Genomic DNA, 18,823 nt, shown 5'->3' on the forward strand with positions numbered 1-18,823 from the left:
GATGAGTGTGAGGCGAGCTTTCAGAGGCTCAAGGCAGCTCTGACCACGGCACCAGTGTTGGTTTTGCCCACAGCTTCAAGGCCCTATACAGTCTATTGTGATGCATCTCGTATTGGACTTGGTGCAGTGTTGATGCAAGATGGCAAGGTCATTGCCTATGCTTCGAGGCAGTTGAAGGTTCATGAGAAGAACTATCCAGTGCATGATTTGGAGTTGGCAGCCATTGTTCACGCATTGAAGATTTGGAGGCACTATCTGTATGGTGTGGCGTGTGAGGTGTTCACGGATCATAAGAGTCTTCAGTATTTGTTCAAGCAAAAGGAGTTGAATTTGAGGCAGAGGAGGTGGTTGGAATTGTTGAAAGATTATGACATCACTATCTTATATCACCCGGGAAAGGCCAATGTGGTGGCCGATGCCTTGAGTAGGAAGTCAGCCAGTATGGGCAGTCTTGCTTATATTCCGGTCGGTGAGAGATCGCTTGCTTTGGACGTTCAGGCTTTGGCCAATCAGTTTGTGAGGTTGGACATTTCTGAGCCTAGTCGAGTATTAGCTTGCACGGTCGCTCGTTCTTCGTTATTGGAGCGTATCCGTGACCGGCAATTCGATGATCCCCACTTGTGTGTCTTGAGAGACACGGTGCAGCGTGGAGGTGCCAAGAAAGTAACCTTAGATGATGATGGCGTATTGAGATTGCAGGGGAGAATTCGAGAGTTGATCTTAGTGGAGGCCCACAGTTCTCGGTATTCTATTCACCCGGGCGCCGCGAAGATGTATCAGGATCTGAGGCAGCACTATTGGTGGCGCAAGATGAAGAAAGACATCGTTGCACATGTGGCTCGGTGTTTGAATTGTCAGCAGGTTAAGTACGAGCATCAAAGACCTGGTGGTCTATTTCAGAGGATTGCACTTCTCAAGTGGAAGTGGGAGAGGATTACGATGGATTTCGTTACTGGGATTCCGATGACTCGGAAGAAGTTTGAGGCAGTTTGGGTCATTGTTGATAGGCTGACCAAGTCAGCGCATTTTGTTCCTGTTGCAGCCACCTATTCGTCTGAAAGGTTAGCCGAGATTAATATCAGGGAGATTGTTCGTCTTCATGGGGTGCCGCTATCTATCATTTCGGATCGGGGTACGCAGTTTACCTAGCATTTCTGGAGAGCGGTTCAGCGAGAGTTGGGCACCCAGGTTGCGTTGAGTACAGCATTTCATCCCCAGACGGACGGTCAGTCCGAGAGGACTATTCAGATTCTTGAGGACATGCTCCGAGACTGTGTCATTGATTTTGGAGGCTCGTGGGACCAGTTTTTGCCTTTAACAGAGTTCGCCTACAACAACAGCTATCAGTCCAGCATTCAGATGGCTCCGTATGAGGCGTTGTATGGTAGGCGATGTCGGTCTTCGGTTGGATGGTTTGAGCCGGGAGAGGCTCGATTATTCGGTACGGATCTGGTTTAGGAGGCCTTGGACAAGGTCAGGATTATTCAGGATAGACTTCGTACAGCTCAGTCCAGACAAAAGAGTTATACAGACCGCAAGGTCAGAGATGTTGCTTTCATGGTTGGGGAGCGGGTATTGCTCCGTGTATCGCCTATGAAGGGCGTGATGAGATTTGGGAAGAAGGGCAAGCTCAGCCCTAGGTTCATCGGTCCATTTGAGATTCTTGATCGTGTGGGAGAGGTGGCTTATAGACTTGCCTTGCCACCTAGCTTGTCAGCTGTGCATCCCGTGTTTCATGTATCTATGCTCCGGAAGCATCGCGGAGATCCATCGCACGTGTTAGATTTCAGCACTGTCCAATTGGACAAGGATCTGTCATATGAGGAGGAGCCGGTGGCTATTCTAGACCGGCAGGTTCGACAGTTGAGGTCAAAGAGTATTCCTTCGGTGCGTGTTCAGTGGAGAGGCATCGACCTGGGAGTCCGAGTCCGATATACGGGGCCGTTATCCTCATCTATTTCCCGACTCAGGTACTTCTTTCTTTTGTCCGTTCGAGGACGAACGGTTGTTTTAGAGGTGGAGAATGTGACGACCCAAAGGGTCATCACCGTAGTTCTTCCTTGTTCTGCGCTTCCGAGGCCTTGAAAACCTCGCTTTTAGTTGCCTCAATTTGTGTGCGCAGTTCGGGCGCGTAGCCGGAAAGTTTTTATGTTAGAATATGTGAATTTTGTGAAAATTTTGATGGATTTTGATATTAATATGCATAATATTGACTTCGGTCAACATTTTGGGTAAACAGACTCGGACCTATGATTCAACGGTCCCGGAGGGTCCATATAAAAATATGGGACTTGGGCGTGTGCCCGGAAATAAATTCCGAGGTCCCAAGCCTGAGAAATGAAATTTTGTGTGAAATTGTCTTCTAAAATTAATTAAGGAAAATAAAGAAGAAAATTGATCAGAAAACTGTGATATCGGGCTCGTATTTTGGTTCCGACGCCCGGTACAAGTCTTAAATATGTTTTAAGCACTATCTGTAAAGTTTGGCTAAAAACGGACGTCATATGACGTGTTTCAGACTTAAATGAGGAATTTGAGTTTTATGAAATTTGAAAGAAAATCATGTATTTTGAGACTTGATTCTATGTATATGATGTTATTTTGGCGATTTGATCGCACAAATGAGACCGTAAGATGTTTTTAAGATCATATGTATGTTTGGATTAGAGCCCCGAGGGCTCGGGTGAGTTTTGAGTGGGGCCTGGGAGGCCTTAGACTTAAAAAATGCAGGTTCAGGTGTTGCAGGCCCAGCGCGGCCGCGGCCGTTTCTGCGCGGTCCGCGCTGGTAGCCACGCGGCTGCAGTGCTTTTCTGTGCGATCCGCATGGTGGGGGTTCAGAGGGTCGGTAGCCAGGTCGACCAGTGCGGCTGCACACCAAATCAGTGCGGTCCGCGCTGGGTAGGTTCAGAGAGCCCACCTCTTCCCCCCCTCGGCGCGGCCGCGGTACATTTTCGCGCGGTCCGCACTGGCAGCCACGCAGCCGCAGTGCATTTCTGTGCGGTCCGCGCCAGCCCCCAGCATATATATAAATTCGGGATTTTCAGTCATTTTATTCTCTTTTCAAAAACCCAAAACCTAAGAGGCGATTTTCTAAACAACGTTTCTTCTCCAAAACGATTGGTAAGTGATTTCTAACTTAATTTCTTTATTCCTTGACATCTTTTAACATGATCTCAAATTCAAATCAAAGATTTTCATGGGGGAAATTGGATGTTTTGGGTAGAACCTAGGTTTTCTACAAATTGAGAAGTTGGACCTCAATTTGAGGTCCGATTTCAAAACAAATCATATATTTGGATTTGTGGGAGAATGAGTAACCGGGTTTTGGTCCGAACCTCGAGTTTCGACCACGTGGGTCCGGGGGGTGTTTTTGACCATTTTGGGAAAAACCTTGTAAAATTTATTTTTCATGCATGGGGAGTGATTCATTTAGTAATTATTAATGTGATTAAGTAACTTATGACTAGATTCGAGCGGATTGGTGGTGGAATCAAGAGGTAAAGCTATCCTAGAAGCGTGAGTTGAGTTTGGAGCATTCGAGGTAAGTGTTTGTTCTAACTTTGGCTTGAGGAAATAGGATTAGGATGTTATTTGCTACTTGCTAATGTGGAGTACGGTGTATAGGCATGGTGACGGTTATCTATGCACCGGAGTCTAGCATGACCGTGAGTCTTATTTGCTTTTAAATTCGAATAGCGTGACACAATCTCCTTATTTATTTGATGAGTTTCATATAATGTGAACGGTTGAGGTAAAATTGTGATTGGTGTACTTTTGGAGCGTTAGCTCGAACATGAATGTGTTAGTTGAGGAAGAAGGGATTTTAAAAAGAGAATGTGTTGTGATTACTCCCTTGCCGGGATGTGTAGACCGATATATATACTCTCCCTTGTCGGGATATTTTGGGTTGTTAGTTGTACCCTTGCCGGGTTAGAGTGATATGTTGTTGATTTCCCCTAATGGGACTCTCCTTACAAAATCAGATGTTTCAAATTATATTATGGGATCGTGTGGCACGTCGTCCACTTTTATATTATGGGATCGTGTGGCACGCCGTCCACTTTTATATATGATATTATGGGATCGTGTGGCACGCCTTCCACTTTTATATGATATTATGGGACCGTGTGGCACGCCGTCCACTTTTATATATGATATTATGGGATCGTGTGGCACGCCATCCACTTTTATATGATATTATGGGATCGTGTGGCACGCCGTCCACTTATATATGATATTATGGGATCGTGTGGCACGCCGTCCACTTATATATGATATTATGGGATCGTGTGGCACGTCGTCCACTATATATATATCATGAGAACCGGAGTTTCTTCTGTTTATTTTCGATATTTCATTTTATCTGTTACTCCCCGATAGCATGTCCTCTCCTAGCTTTACTTTTTATTATCTTGTTATTGTTTTCTTGCACTTGTATATATATCTGTGCAGGTTAATTGTGGTAGGTCCTGTTTAGCCTCGTCACTACTTCGCCGGGGTTAGGCCAGGCACTTACCAGCACATGGGGTCGGTTGTGTTGATGCTACACTCTGTGCATTTTTGTGCACAGATCAGGGAGCAGCTTATGGACCACAATAGTAGGACTTCTGGGAGCTATTTTCAGTCCAGGGACTCTCGAGGTAGCCTAGCTGGCGTTCGCAGGCCGAAGCCCCTTTCCATGTTTTTCGTTTGTTCATCTTGTATCCGACAAACATGATGTATTTCCTTTCAGACATTGTTTGTAGTATTCTGTAGTAGTCCGTGAGCTAGTGACACCAGACCTTGGGTAGTGATGTGTATTAAACTTCCGCACTTTTGGTTTTCAGTTTCTTTAGATTTAAAGTCTTCCGCTTAAATTTTGTCTCGTTTATTATATTATTTGGAAGAAAGCAGGAAAGGTGTTTTAAATATTTGGCTTGCCTAGTTCCGATAGTAGGCACCATCACGACACCCGATGGTGGGAAATCCGGGTCGTGACATGGACTAACAAAAATGGACTAAATTATACTGCAACAAAAGCAAGTTCAATAATCAGAAATGTACTAAACTAACAAAAGCAGGTTCATATACATCCCATAATAATGGTTCATATGACCAAATGACCAACATTAGTAAGTTCAAATTACTTCACAAAAGAAGGTTCATATATATGACCAAATGACCAATATTAGTAGGTTCAAAATACTTCACAAAATATGGTTCATACACATGACCAACAAAATACAGGAAACTTCTTCCTAAATTTGACTTTGACAAGAGTTAATTGGTGTAGATGAAGTAGAGGTTCCAACTTTCATCTTTTTGTTAGAAATTGCAGCATCCCTTTTCTTTTGAAGTTGATTCCCTATCACAGCTCTTTTCCCTTTCCACTTGAGACCATTTGGTCTAAATCCAAGATATACATTAGTTTGTGCAGCATTCATTAAGTTTGCACCAGTTGAAATAACTCTTTCACTTGGCGTACCAGGCTAGAAAATACTTGTAGTCAGTAATGAATCATCTAGAAGCATAATGATAGAAATTACAATTAACTAATATTGACTTCTCACACTTACACTAAGGATACTAGTCCCTGTTTGTGTGTCTGTGTATAAACCAAAACCAGAAATTTTGGTTCTTTTCTTCCCAACAGAAGCAGTAAGTGATCTGGCAGTAGCAGAAATAGCTGCACCAGATGTAACAAAACTAGTTGTACCAGCAACTGAACTTCTACCTCTTCCCCTACCTCATCCACATCTTCCCCTACCAGCTCTACCACCTCTTCCCCTACCTCTTAGTGATGGTGTGTTCCTTCTTATCTTTGATGATTCAGCATACAAGGAAGATGAGGCCCTTGGAGTTTGGGTTATGGTAGTTGATGTACCTGCAGCTTGGGTTGTATTACTTTGACTACCAACTTGTGTGCTTGTTTGTCCCTAGCATATGATTGTTAAGTCATTAATCAAAGTACTATGAAAATAATGAAAACAATGGAAACAAATTGAATTGAAAGTCATCAAACTTACCCTTAAACTGTATATTGACTTGTTGTGACCAACTTGATGGCAAATTGAATAGGACATCTTAGCACCCTTCTTTGATAGTTTTCCCCACTTCTTTGGTTCATCCTTGTCCTTTCTTCTGCATTTTTTTGGCATATTAGGCATTGGTTTAACTTTAGGAGGCTCAATTAATGGATTGGTAGACTCAGTCCACATTTGTATGCTTGGAATTGGCTGAATATAGTATTGGTAAGCAACCAGGAAAGTATATTTCCTATACTAGTGTTCAACATAGTCTTCTGCTTCCTTCCCAATCTTATAAAAGGCATATATTGCATATTGACATGGTATACCTCTTAACTGCCATAATCTACAGCTGGATTCTCTTTTTTGTATATCAACAGTGTGCTTATACATGTCTTCATTCACTTCAAATCCAGTATCATCATTCCACTGTACTTTCAACTTCCTTCCTATTTCTTTGTTCTCCTCTAAAACTAGTCTTGCTATAGGTGATATATCAGAAGCCAAAACTACTTCCTTTTTTCCTCTCCCCTTCAAGTTTTCTGCCAATTTGCCCAAATGTGTCTTGCACACATTCTTCTTTCAGCAAGGGGTAGCAAATCAGCAACAGCAGATAATAGTCCCTAATCAACACAGTAGCAACATACAATATTAGTGAGATACAACATCAGCAAGAATAATAATGGTAACAAACAAACAACATAATAAATGAATTGCAGTACCTTTTGCATGTCAGACATGACTGATAAATCTTCACCATTCCTCAACTCTAAATCTGTTTTGAGATAGTTGATGAACCAACTCCATGAATGTGTAGTCTCTTGATCTACCAAAGCCCAAGCAATGGAATACATCTGATTGTTTCCATTTTTCCAACAGCCACTAACAATTCACCTTTGCAAGCTCCCTTTAGGAAACAACCATCAAAACCTATGATTCTTCTACAACCTGCCATCCATCCTTTCTTCATAGCCTCAAAGCATACATAAAAGTATTTAAACAGTCTAGCAACGCAGGAACTGTTTCTGTATCAGTTCTCACCCAACATGAACTTCCAGGATTGGTGGACTTAATCATGTCAGCATAGTCTGGCAACCTAAAAAATTCAAGGTTCCAGTCACCCATAAGCTAACTAATTACCTTCATATTGGCTCTATATACAAGTGATCTTCCTATATACAAACCCCATTTAACCCTTATAACCTCTTGCAACTCATGCACTGTGATGTTTGGAGTTGAGATGATTCTATCTTGGAGCTTTCTTGCAATGTACTTGGTTGTGCAAAGTTTGTTCTTGTTCTTTGTTGGGCATTTATGGATAGGTATATAAGTCTTCACAGTAAAGTTCCCTGAATCCCTATCCTTACTAGCAAATATTTGTCACTTGCACTTTTCATGCCTACACTTAGTTTTTACTCTATCTTTCTCATTAGGTCTAAGCTTTACAGATACTTTATATTGAATAGCATAGTCAGCAATAGCTTTCCTAAAATTTGTTGCATTATCAAAGATCATGCCCAACTCAAACAGAGGAATTTTAGCATCAAAGTCATACCTGATCTTTTGACTTCTTCTTCTAGGAGGAAGATCAACACCATGTTCAGCAAGTGGGTCTAACTCTTCGTCACTGTCTACACTCCCAACATTTGAGCTGTCCAAATACTCTTCATCCCCACCTAGCTTTCCAACATATTTATCCTTCTTATTTATCCCTATATCTTCAAACCCCTTATCAATTCCAGCCTCACCAAGAATTACCTCTTCTGTAAAAATAGGTTTTTTCCTCTATTTCCTATTACTTTGTGATCCAGCATCATTCACCTTGCTCTTCAGCTTGTTTCTCTTTACTTCCCTGGCAGCATCCCTCACAGATCTTAACCCATCATCTATCTCATTGTCATCTTCTTCTGGAATGTCTTCAAGGTCATCTTCACCAAAATCTGCATCTTCATCTTCAAGATTTGTATCCTTAAACTAGTTGTCATGCTCTGCAGCTGCACTCTCTTTAACATTTATATCCCCATCTAAAAATGTAGACCTAGTTTGTTCTGCATTTACAGCACTACCCTCAGCAGTATTTACTTCAATATCCTCAACCACACTTACTCCAATGCCCTCATTAGCAGTTACTCTAATACCATCATCACAGTTTACTCTAATGCCCTCATCAGTATTTACTCCAATACCCTCATCACAATTTACTCCAATGCCCTCATCAGTATTTACTCCAATGCCCTCATCAGCAGTTACTCCAATACCCTCATTACAATTTACACCAATACCCGCATCAACATTTACACCAATGCCCTCACCAACATGTACACTAACCCCTGGACCACCCCTAATTTCTGTAGCCTAATCACTATCACCAACCGGTGAGGAAGGTAAATATCCCACAGGTACATCCTCATCCACAACCTCTAAATTATCTATTGCATGACTCACATAGACATCAAAGCGATCCCCATCCTTCAGGTCTTTAATCAAATTTAGTAGTTGATAGTTATTTTCAATTGGAAAGAACTTCTGAGTTATAGTACATTGAACAAATAACCCACCAACAGAGTTGTAGCGCATTTTAGGGGTCTCTTTTATGTAGGACACAAGCTCAGGCAAAGAGAAATGGTCTTTGTCCACCACATGCCCTATTTTTTCACCCTCCCTACATACTTTTCATCAATAAAGTGACCCTCATAATGAAAAACAACACCAATATATTCGTCCATGTGACTCGGTACTGAAAATGACAAAACAAATCCAGTCAATATTCCCTGACATTTTCAATTTTCCAGAACCAAAAAAACCCTAATCTAATAGCACCATAACAGACATATAGCGATAAAATAGAAAAAGCATGATATAAACATACATTTATGCAATAATCGAAGCCACTTTACAGATGACTCCCCTTTTCACAAAAATCCACTGCCAAAACCCTAGGATGATCTTCCTTCAGGCGATAAATCTTGAACCAAGCTACAATTCGAACAAAGAACAATTAATCATACTTAGTAAGTGAAAGAATTTAATTTTGCAACATAAATGCCGATTGAACCAAGCTTAATCGAAGAGATGAAGATGGGTTATTCGGTGTGAGAGAGAGCGATTAGACGGAAGAAACGATGAAAATTTACCTTTATGTTTTATGTTTTTAATTCTTTATTTCTTATTGTTTGTCCACGTGTCAGCTTCTAATTCGTTCTTATAAAAGACACCAGAGGTGTAACACACGCAACGGGGGCTGGTGAGATCGGGTGTTTATTGAGTTCAGTTTTTAATCACGTGATATGTTTAAGTGAAAAAGGTCTTAGTTGAGGTGTTCAACTGACCGTTGTGGACAACTTGGAAGGGCTGTTTATGTATTTCGCCAAAAAAAAAACACTTCTAAAATGGAAGAAGTTTGGCCAAACAGACTCTTAATTAAGCAATTTCACTAAAGCGGATCTGCTCCCCATTAAACTACCTTAATGTGTAAAGGATCAAAAATGTAAAAGCAGAGTTGTGTGAAATGCCGTAGATTGGCGATAAGATTTGCGAATTTATTAATCCATCATGTCATCGGTCTAAACACAATCAAATCAACGAGAATATTAATCTCCAGAAAATGTTAAAATAAGACTAGAAAAGAGAGTTTACACCCTATCTTATCTCAATCACCACGAAAATACCTTAGCCAACCAATCAAAATATAAAGAAAATAAATGCAAGAGTACGAAAAGAAAAGAAAAAGTAAAAGTGAAAGCTTTTCTCCAGCAAAATTATCTTCATTCCTTTACTGTCCCATATCAATAAGCAACTGAATTATCTTAAATATATTGTCAAGGCAAGAAATTTTTACGTATACAAGAGTAATTTTTTTGTTAGTAAGTTAACGAATTAAATTTTCAATAGACAATTATATGTTTACTGTAGATTATATTTGCATATAGAACAGCGATTTTAATAAGTGAAACTGGGAAAATATTTTTGTGGACAGAGGCATTACAAACAAAACATAAGTCCTCACTAAGGTGATATCATTCCTATGACATCACTACGACCTGCATAATGCTTCCACGTGTCAACAAAAGCACCTTCCTTGTACCCACCAAGAAAGAATCTAGGAAAGTTACTCTAGGAAAAAATTTAAAGAAAAATAAAAATAAAAAGAAATAATAAAGAAATGGAAGCAAGAGCAAATATTAATAAATAGAAAGAAGTCTTGAAAAGTCATCTTGTCAAGTCTTCAAACACGTTCATCGCATTTCCTCTCCTTTCCCTTACAACAATGGAAAATTTTCAATACTCAAACCCTAACCCTAATTATGGAGCTACTGATTTTATTGAGACGCCGGAATTTGAGCTCTCCGATTATCTCTTTCCTGTCGACGGATTGAATGATGATTTTTTGTTACAAAATGAAATGACTTCTGAATTTATTCAAAGTATTTCCAGCTATTCCAATCCCGCTCCAAGTTCAACTAATAACATGCAAGTCCTATGATAAATATATTGCATTTTATTGCTCAAATTAAGTTAATTATGAATCTTATTTGTTTTTTTTTTCTTGACAGAAAATGTACAAAAGGTGTAAAGAAGTACAACAAGGTGATTGCAAAGTCTAGGGTTGCATTTAGATTTAAATCGGACTTGGAGGTGTTGGATGATGGATTTAAATGGAGGAAGTATGGCAAAAAGATGGTCAAGAATAGTCCAAATCCAAGGTAAGTGACACTAGGAATGATTATATTCTTAAATATTGCCCATTTTTGAATTCATGGATAGTGTTATTCTTATTCTCTTATTATTATCATCATGAGATTATAGCACACTAGACTTATAAATTTGCTTTTAAATTTACTTGACTCTCATTGTGTTTTTTTCATCAATTGTTAGAAAGAGTAGAAAATGGAGCAATTCCAACTAAGTTAATTTGAGAACTATATATAAGTATCATTTTTACTTATAAGTATTCTCTTGGAGATAATCATATGATCTCCTAAACTTTCACCTAATCCGTACCATCTCTATTCTCTCCTATTATAAGTTCATCATTATTGCTATTGCATGCGCAAAGTGTCGTAAATAGACCTTATTGTCTTATTAATATCACTATGATTGCTAAGGTTAGTATAGAACTAAGATATATCCTACGCCATTCACTAAAAATACAGCTTGGTACACAAAGTATCCTACGTTCACACAGGTTTCAGGAAAGGGTCGCACCCAAAACGTATAATGTAGGCAGCCTAAAACCTTCCATATCCATTTGCCGTAATTAAGTGTATGCTAGTTATTCCATAGAATTTATATAAATTAAGTGGAGTATTAGAATAGCCATCTTATCTCCACCCCAGAAATATAAAGAAGTGAAGAGTGGAATAGTCCAAACATATATGGTTTTCCAGATCACTGTTAAGTATAGTGGATTCACGTGATAAACATTGCTCTACTTTTATAGGTACTGGTGTGCTCTTATATTATATTGCTAGCAGCCATTTGGTTTTGGTGGATCCATATATGTGACCATATCCATTATCATTTACCAAAATGCTAGTACTATATTTAGAAATGGACAAAGTTTGCAGTCTTAACATAATAGATACCTCGATCAAGCATAAAATATGTATAAATTAGAAAGAAATTAAGTTCACGTATCAGTTTGAGATTGAGCCATAATGTCAGGTTGATGTACGTTTAGGTCTTTTTTCTGAATCCATTTTTAAAGATGGTGAGGTCAATGAAGCAGCTACGTACAACACAATTTTTAGTCACTTGTAGAATATTACGTTGAAGAAGAGCAGGGGTGGCAAAATGGTTAAAAGAAAACAGTTAACCACTCATATTATCCACTAAAAATGGGTTGGATAATGAACTTTTTAAAAACGAGTCAAATATAGATAAGAACCATATTATCCATTTAGAAAATGAATAACCTATGGGTCTAACTAATGAGCTTAACTTTTATATTTATAAAACCTCAAATTGGGGGTTCCTCAAATTTCAAATTTAGGAGAATAAGAATTCTCCTAAAAGTGATCATATTGAAGAAGCCGTGGATAATATGGTTACCAATATTATCCGTCGGTTAGCCCATTTTTTATCTGTATTAAATATGGCTCGAGCTGAATAATTTATCCATTTTTTCATTACACTTTTTCGACCCGTCCCATATCCGAACCGACCCACCCATTTGCTACCCCTAGGTTTAACCTATACTCATCGTCTCATTAGATTCGTTAACACATAACATTCACCCATGTCCCCATAAGATTATAGCGCCATAAAACTAGAAATAGATAAAACATGAAAATATTCTAAATGATGTAAGCCTGTTTTTCAAACGGTCAATTCGTTTTTAACCTTTTTAGTACCCATTGGGAGGTGGTCAACTAACCCAAGTTGTAGCTATAGGGACTTTTTATGAGGGGCGGAGCTAAAATATTATATATAGTTCGGATGAATTCACTAATTTTTTATTAGACAATGTATTAATTTACGAATCCAATTATTAAAATGAATTATGTACTCAATGACAAGTTCAGAATTTATAAATCTCAAATTCTCCTCTCTCTGTCACTGTTTATTCCCATCAATGAATGATTGCAATCATGATGTACGGCTTCGAGTGCTAGAAATACTACAATAACTTAATCCATTGAGAATAGTTATCCCCATATATAAGTTTTATAGTGCTAGAAATACCATAATTGATACAACTAATAGGAACTAAAAGGGAAAAGCTTCTCAATAATATTATTAGTGTAATGACTGAAAGGGGTCACAACTAAAAATATTTGTGGCAAAAGAATTGCTTTCTATACTTTCTCTGAGCAGATACAGCTAAGAACAATATAATGTCATGTCACATACACCAGCTAAAATACAGATGATTTATGATAGGGCCATATATGTGACGAATGTGACCTTTTTGATAAAGAAAATTTGGTGTGGAATATAATTGTGCCAAAGTTGCAAAAATAGTATGGATAGGAGAGGAATTAAAAAGGGACAACCGACAGTAGACAAGTAGAGAAGATAGTGTTGTACGTGCTTTTTGTTTCTGTTGGCCACCCATTATTAGAGGGAACTTGAGCATCCAATCATTCATATCTTGTCGAACTAGGGAAAAAAATCAAATTTTGTGTGACAGGAACTGAGGGCTGAGACTCATATAGCTTTATCTTCACATCTAACTTAATATGTATGTATTGCATTATGGGCACTAGCAGATCCAAAAATAAGAGGGATTTACAAAAACACAAGAATACCATATTTAAAATTTGAATCTGCGAAGTATAATAATTTAAGATTCACTTCTATCTACACTAGAAGTATTCTTTCTATAAAGGAATTCAATTATATATATGTGTGTGCGTATAGTAATTTTTATCCTGTTCATATGGTTGTTGGTATTATTAATCTAGATAATGCAAAGCCAAAGATTTCATTGTGGTCCCTTTTCCTTCTTTACTTCTCTGTTTTTTGTGCAAGACAAAGTGTCCCTCATTGGTTGTGGAAAGTTATTTTCTTTTTTTTATATTGAATTGCTCTTTGCTTGTAAAGAGCTAGTAAAAGGGAGTGGTCTCGCGCACATGGTACTTGAATTTCAAAACCCCCTATTAAATTCTCCTTCTTGTAACAGCTCTAGCATCTTATCTATATTAAGAGCTATTTTGTGAAGTTTTCAAACACAGAAAAAATACCTTCATCTTTCTTCTTTTTCAACCAAATTCTGGGCAATTGTTTTGTGCAAATTCTAAACTTCCAGCCACGAGTGCACGTGTTTGGAGGTACTGTGGAACCTTGGGGAGTGACTGGTCTTAACGATTTACACCAGTCGGACCGAAATCGCTTTCAAGGCAGTGGCTTGCCACGGCACAGTATTTTTGGATAAGTTGTTCTTGTTTTCATTTTTTTTCTTGTTAATATTATCTACTCATTTTTCTTATAATAATATATTCTTCTTCAAGAGGATTGAATCCTTTTATTATAATATGAAATGCTCTCCCCCCCCCTCTCTCCCTCTCCCCTCTCCCCTCTAAAGGAGGACGAAAAGATTGGTGATGGTGGGGTAGAGGCAGGGGCGAAGCTATATATGGTCAAGGTTGGTCAATTGAATATTTTTCGCCAAAAAATTATATTGTGTATAGGATAAAATATTATTTATTATTGATTAATAAAAATAGACTTTAATACCCTTACATAGCCCAACGACAGACAGAGGCGGACTTACCTTGCCTCTTGAATGGTCACGAGACCCCGTTAGTTTCGGCAGAAACCATGTATATATATTTTAAATATATTTGTAAATACAGTTGGGACCCCTTAAATAATTTACGTGTGCCTCTAAACACAAAAACTTGACCGGATGAATGGTTGAGTATAGTGCTTTGGTTTCTTCCCTTTAGGGGCTGATGTGGGTTCGAAACTCATGTTTAGCTTTTACTCCTTTTTGTTTTACTTATTTGAATTCAACATAATTTAATAGCAAACTAATTTATTTTATTTTTTTAAAATCAGCTTTAGTTTAGTACTAGTATATACTGGTCAACTTAATTAATTTTATTCTTTTGTAAATCTCACCCTTCAAATTGTAACTTATTGCTCCACAAATAAAAAAATATAAATATTTTCAGTCACAACCTTCTTCAATAATCGCTTCGATAAATTAGTGGGCATCGTCAACTCTGACTCCACAACTTGTCAAATGGGTCAGGTCGACCCACGAATCGGCCTACATAACCCATTAAAATTGACCCGTTAACCGGCCCATAACCAATGAAATCCTAACCTGACCAACCCATTAATTTAATGGGCCTGAGTCGGGCTATAATATTTTGATCCACTGAACCGGACCGAACCGGAACCGGTAGCTGACCCACAGGTCAACCGGCCCGGACCAGCTCACACACATATATATATATATTCAGACAAGTGGTTAAAAAAATGAATCTAAACATCGAAGAAAGAATATAGTACCAAACACTATGAGGCATCTTGTCGAAATAGTTGAATTCCGTATGGTTTAGACTATTAATTACAGAAATAATCGAATTCCATATGTTTCTCAAGTCTTCATGTTAACAAAGTATGATTTTTCTTTCATTTTATTCTAACGGGTTTCAAGGACATGTAGTAATTTCAAGTTCGTATATATGTATAAAGTTTGAAATTTTTATTGTTTATTAGTTTTTAACTTTTTTAATTAAATTGATTTCGGCCCATAAGGGCTCGAGTTAAGGGATTATGGGTTACGGGTCCGGGTCGGGTCAACATATTTTGATTAATGGGTCAAATCCGGACCGGCCACTATAAGAAAGTGAGCCGGCCCGGTTGAGGACCCATGGGCCAAGAGTCAAGGGTTCGGGTCCGGGTCGAGTCGGCCCATTTAAAAGGCTGCAACCGAGAGTTTGAGACTCTTCTTCAATTCCTTGACTACTTAACACACCCTAATTAATCTTGATTTTTTTATGTAAGTTTTTGATAATTTTAAAGTCTGAACACCCTTTTGATCATTGACTCCTTTTTAATTGAGAAAAAAACTAGAAAGTTTAAAGTTTGAAATAGACTTAAATCAAACACCTTCCCTTCACGTAGCACTTATTTTACGAAAAATCTCTCTGTTATATGCTTTTTCTTTCTTTAAAACCTTTTTTTAATACTTAGATGATAAGTTATCGGTCATAATCATTAAGTTTTTAAAGAGTTGCACGCCGAATTTTATTGCTAGTAATTAGCATCTTGGTGTACGTCGAATTTTATTACTAGTACTTAGCATATAGTGGTGCTCCCGTCGCGCTTAAATTCTAGGTCCGACTCTAACAACACAATACTCAAAATTTAAACACATTTATTAAATTTCCTGACTTCGCCGTTGGATAAAGGTCCTTAGTGTTTTTTTTCTTCGTCTAAGCCTAGACTACTCAGTTTGATATGACGTAAAATGGTCTTAAGGAAAATATTTCTCATTGATAGTTACTTAATTAAGAAAAATATTATTTTGGACGATAAACTTTATTTGGTAATTGTCATAAGAAATTATTGAAATTATATTTGTACGTTGATAGAAGCATGGGTGGCAAAATGGTTAAAAGAAAATAGTTAACCACACATATTATTCACTAAAAAATGGGTTGGATAATAAACTTTTTAAATACGGGTCAAATATGGATAAGAACCATATTATCCATTTAGAAAATGGGTAACCAATGGGTCTAACTTTTACCTTTGTAAAGCTTCAAATCGGAGGTTCCTGAAGTTAGGGAGACTAAGAATTCTCCCAAAAGTGATCATATGCAAAAAATTATGAATAATATGGTTACTCATATTATCCGCCGGTTAACCCATTTTTTATCCGTATTAAATATGAGTCGGGACGGATCAATTTATCCGTTTTTATTATATGTTTTTTATCTGAATCATATCCGACCCGACCCTCCTGTTCGCCACTCCTAGAAGCAAGTAACAGAAGTGGATGAAAAAAAAAAGAGAAGATCATTTATCTCACTTTTATTAGCATGAAAAAAAGATTAGTAACAGTGCCTTCCAGCTTTCTTGGTGTTAACTGGCCTAACTTTTTTATTTAAAGTTGCAAATTAAAACTTCATCACTCCATTTTATCTTCTTTTTTTCGGGGGGGGGGGGGGGGGGGGGGCAATGCTTAGCCTCACTCCTACACCAATTTGTTAAAGTTGACCAGAATACTCTTATTAAGATTAGAGTTTCATATTGAATTATAGCATTCTTACCATTCTCTCTAATTCTTAAATAAATAAGTAAATAAAACAAAACAAGCAAGCTCAGCTACGACATCTGTTAGTCCTATTGAATTAGTTGGTTTAATTATTTGAATTATCTAATGAACTTGACCAACTACATAAAAGTGTTTACTTTTCCTTGTTATAAGTAAGTTGTCATCGTTGTTTTATCATATCAAACATATAATTAGAGGCATTTAAGTAAGGATGGATAATGTTTTAAGAAATACTATCTTGTAAACTCTTTTAAATCAAAAATGGTATTTCAATTTAATAAACAATAAAACGCACTAAATAGAGACCTTAAACTCTTCCTTCATTAGCTTAGGATATTTTACTCAACGTTGACAAAAATAATGTAAATGTCATTCTATAGAGCGGCCTTTTCTCTACCAACACAAAAACGATTCGCATTAATATTTTATAGCAAGATTTAAGAAGACAAAAAAAGTACACTAGCAGTAATTTATATGCCTTCTTGAATTCTTGAGAACCCAAGAAAATTGTCCATAATTCACTCTATAAAAGTTATACTAATTTATCTTTGTTGATTTTTTTTCTAAAATAATTATATATATATGTCTAATATTTATTTATATTATAAGTTGAGATAGGCAGGTGTGAAGATCAAAGGTGTGAAGATCAATAACTAGAGTAGAAGCCTAGTAGATAGTCATGAGTGTCTCCTTTTCTTACCCATATGATCAATAGTATTCTCGTATATTTTTATACTTAGATTCGTATTAATTGTTACCCGTTGTTTCTTTTGCTTTAGTTTTCTTATTATTTAGGGGTATTATCACTTTTAGCCCGCGCTAGAAACTATTTACATATGGCCGAAAAAGTGTATAAAACTTGTGTAAATTTTGTATATAACATACAGAATGTATATATATACAAAAATATACAAATTTTATATTTATTTTTTACTATTATTTTTACAGCGGCTATACAATCCGATTATTTTGTTGTTGTTGGTACTTTTTCGTATTACTGTTTCTTTTCCATGATTTATTTACTATTGTTTTCTTTTCAATAATATTGTGACTATAGCTTTTTCTGAGTCGAGGATTTATCAGATACAATCTCTCTACCTTCATAAGGTAGGGATAAGACTGCGAATACACTACTCTCCCCAGATTCCACTTATGGGATTATAGTGATTCAGTGAATTTGTTATTGTTTGGTGTATAAGTTGAGTCTGATTATGACAAATTAATATAATGGACATGAACAGGAATTACTACAAATGTTCAACTGGAGGATGCAATGTGAAGAAGAGAGTTGAAAGGGACAATGATGACTCAAGCTATGTCATCACAACCTATGAAGGAATTCACAATCATGAGAGTCCATGTGTTCTTCACTTCACACAATTCCCTCCCAACATTCCCACTTATGGCCTTCATAATCTTCACCTTTAGAATTTTTTTTCCTCTATTTGTCCTTCCATTTTACTAATATTTTGGATTTTATTTGGACAAAAAAAAAATGAAGTTTGTAATTAAGTTTGATCCAAATATTTGGTGTTCGCCTGATAAGGATAAGGGCTTAGCTCTTTGTGTCTTTCCTTATGGCCCAACAATTCTATACATAGTATATTAGATTGAGCAAACTTGCTGTTACATTTAGGGTTAACTTGTGTGTCTTACATAATGCTCGTTTGAGGAACTATATACTCTTTTTCTTTTGAAAAACATTAAGTAAAAAGGTGGAAACACCTAAGCTACTAAGAGAGCGTTTGGACATAAGAATTGTAAGATTCTCGAAAAAAGTAAAAAAAAAAAATCAAGTGAAAATAATATTTGAAAATTGAAGTTGTGTTTGGACATGAATATAATTTTGGGTTATTTTTGAATTTTTATGAATGATTTGAGTGAAAATTTTAAAAACAGCCTTTTGGAATTTTTTAAATTTTCGAAAAATTCCAAATTTCATCTTCAAATGAAAATTGAAAATTTTATGGCCAAACACTAATTTAAAAAAAAAAGTAAAAAAAAAATTCATAGCCAAACGGGCTCTAAGTGTCACATTGATTTAAAATTTTAAACATGTTTTTCCCATGAAAATGAGATTTAG

General features: G+C 37.0%; 1 protein-coding gene across 1 annotated transcript; it reads left to right on the top strand.

Annotated features, from left to right (window-relative positions):
* The first annotated feature begins 10,203 nt into the window (after positions 1–10,203).
* Positions 10,204–18,310, top strand: LOC107827249 (putative WRKY transcription factor 56). Its single transcript, XM_016654346.2, has 3 exons — positions 10,204–10,475; positions 10,559–10,708; positions 17,982–18,310. The coding sequence occupies exons 1-3, from the start codon at positions 10,273–10,275 to the stop codon at positions 18,166–18,168; spliced, it is 540 nt and encodes a 179-aa protein (XP_016509832.1). The 5' UTR covers positions 10,204–10,272; the 3' UTR covers positions 18,169–18,310.
* The last annotated feature ends 513 nt before the right edge of the window (positions 18,311–18,823 follow it).

Source organism: Nicotiana tabacum, chromosome 11, assembly GCF_000715075.1.
Source record: "Nicotiana tabacum cultivar K326 chromosome 11, ASM71507v2, whole genome shotgun sequence".
Taxonomy (NCBI): Eukaryota; Viridiplantae; Streptophyta; class Magnoliopsida; order Solanales; family Solanaceae; genus Nicotiana; species Nicotiana tabacum.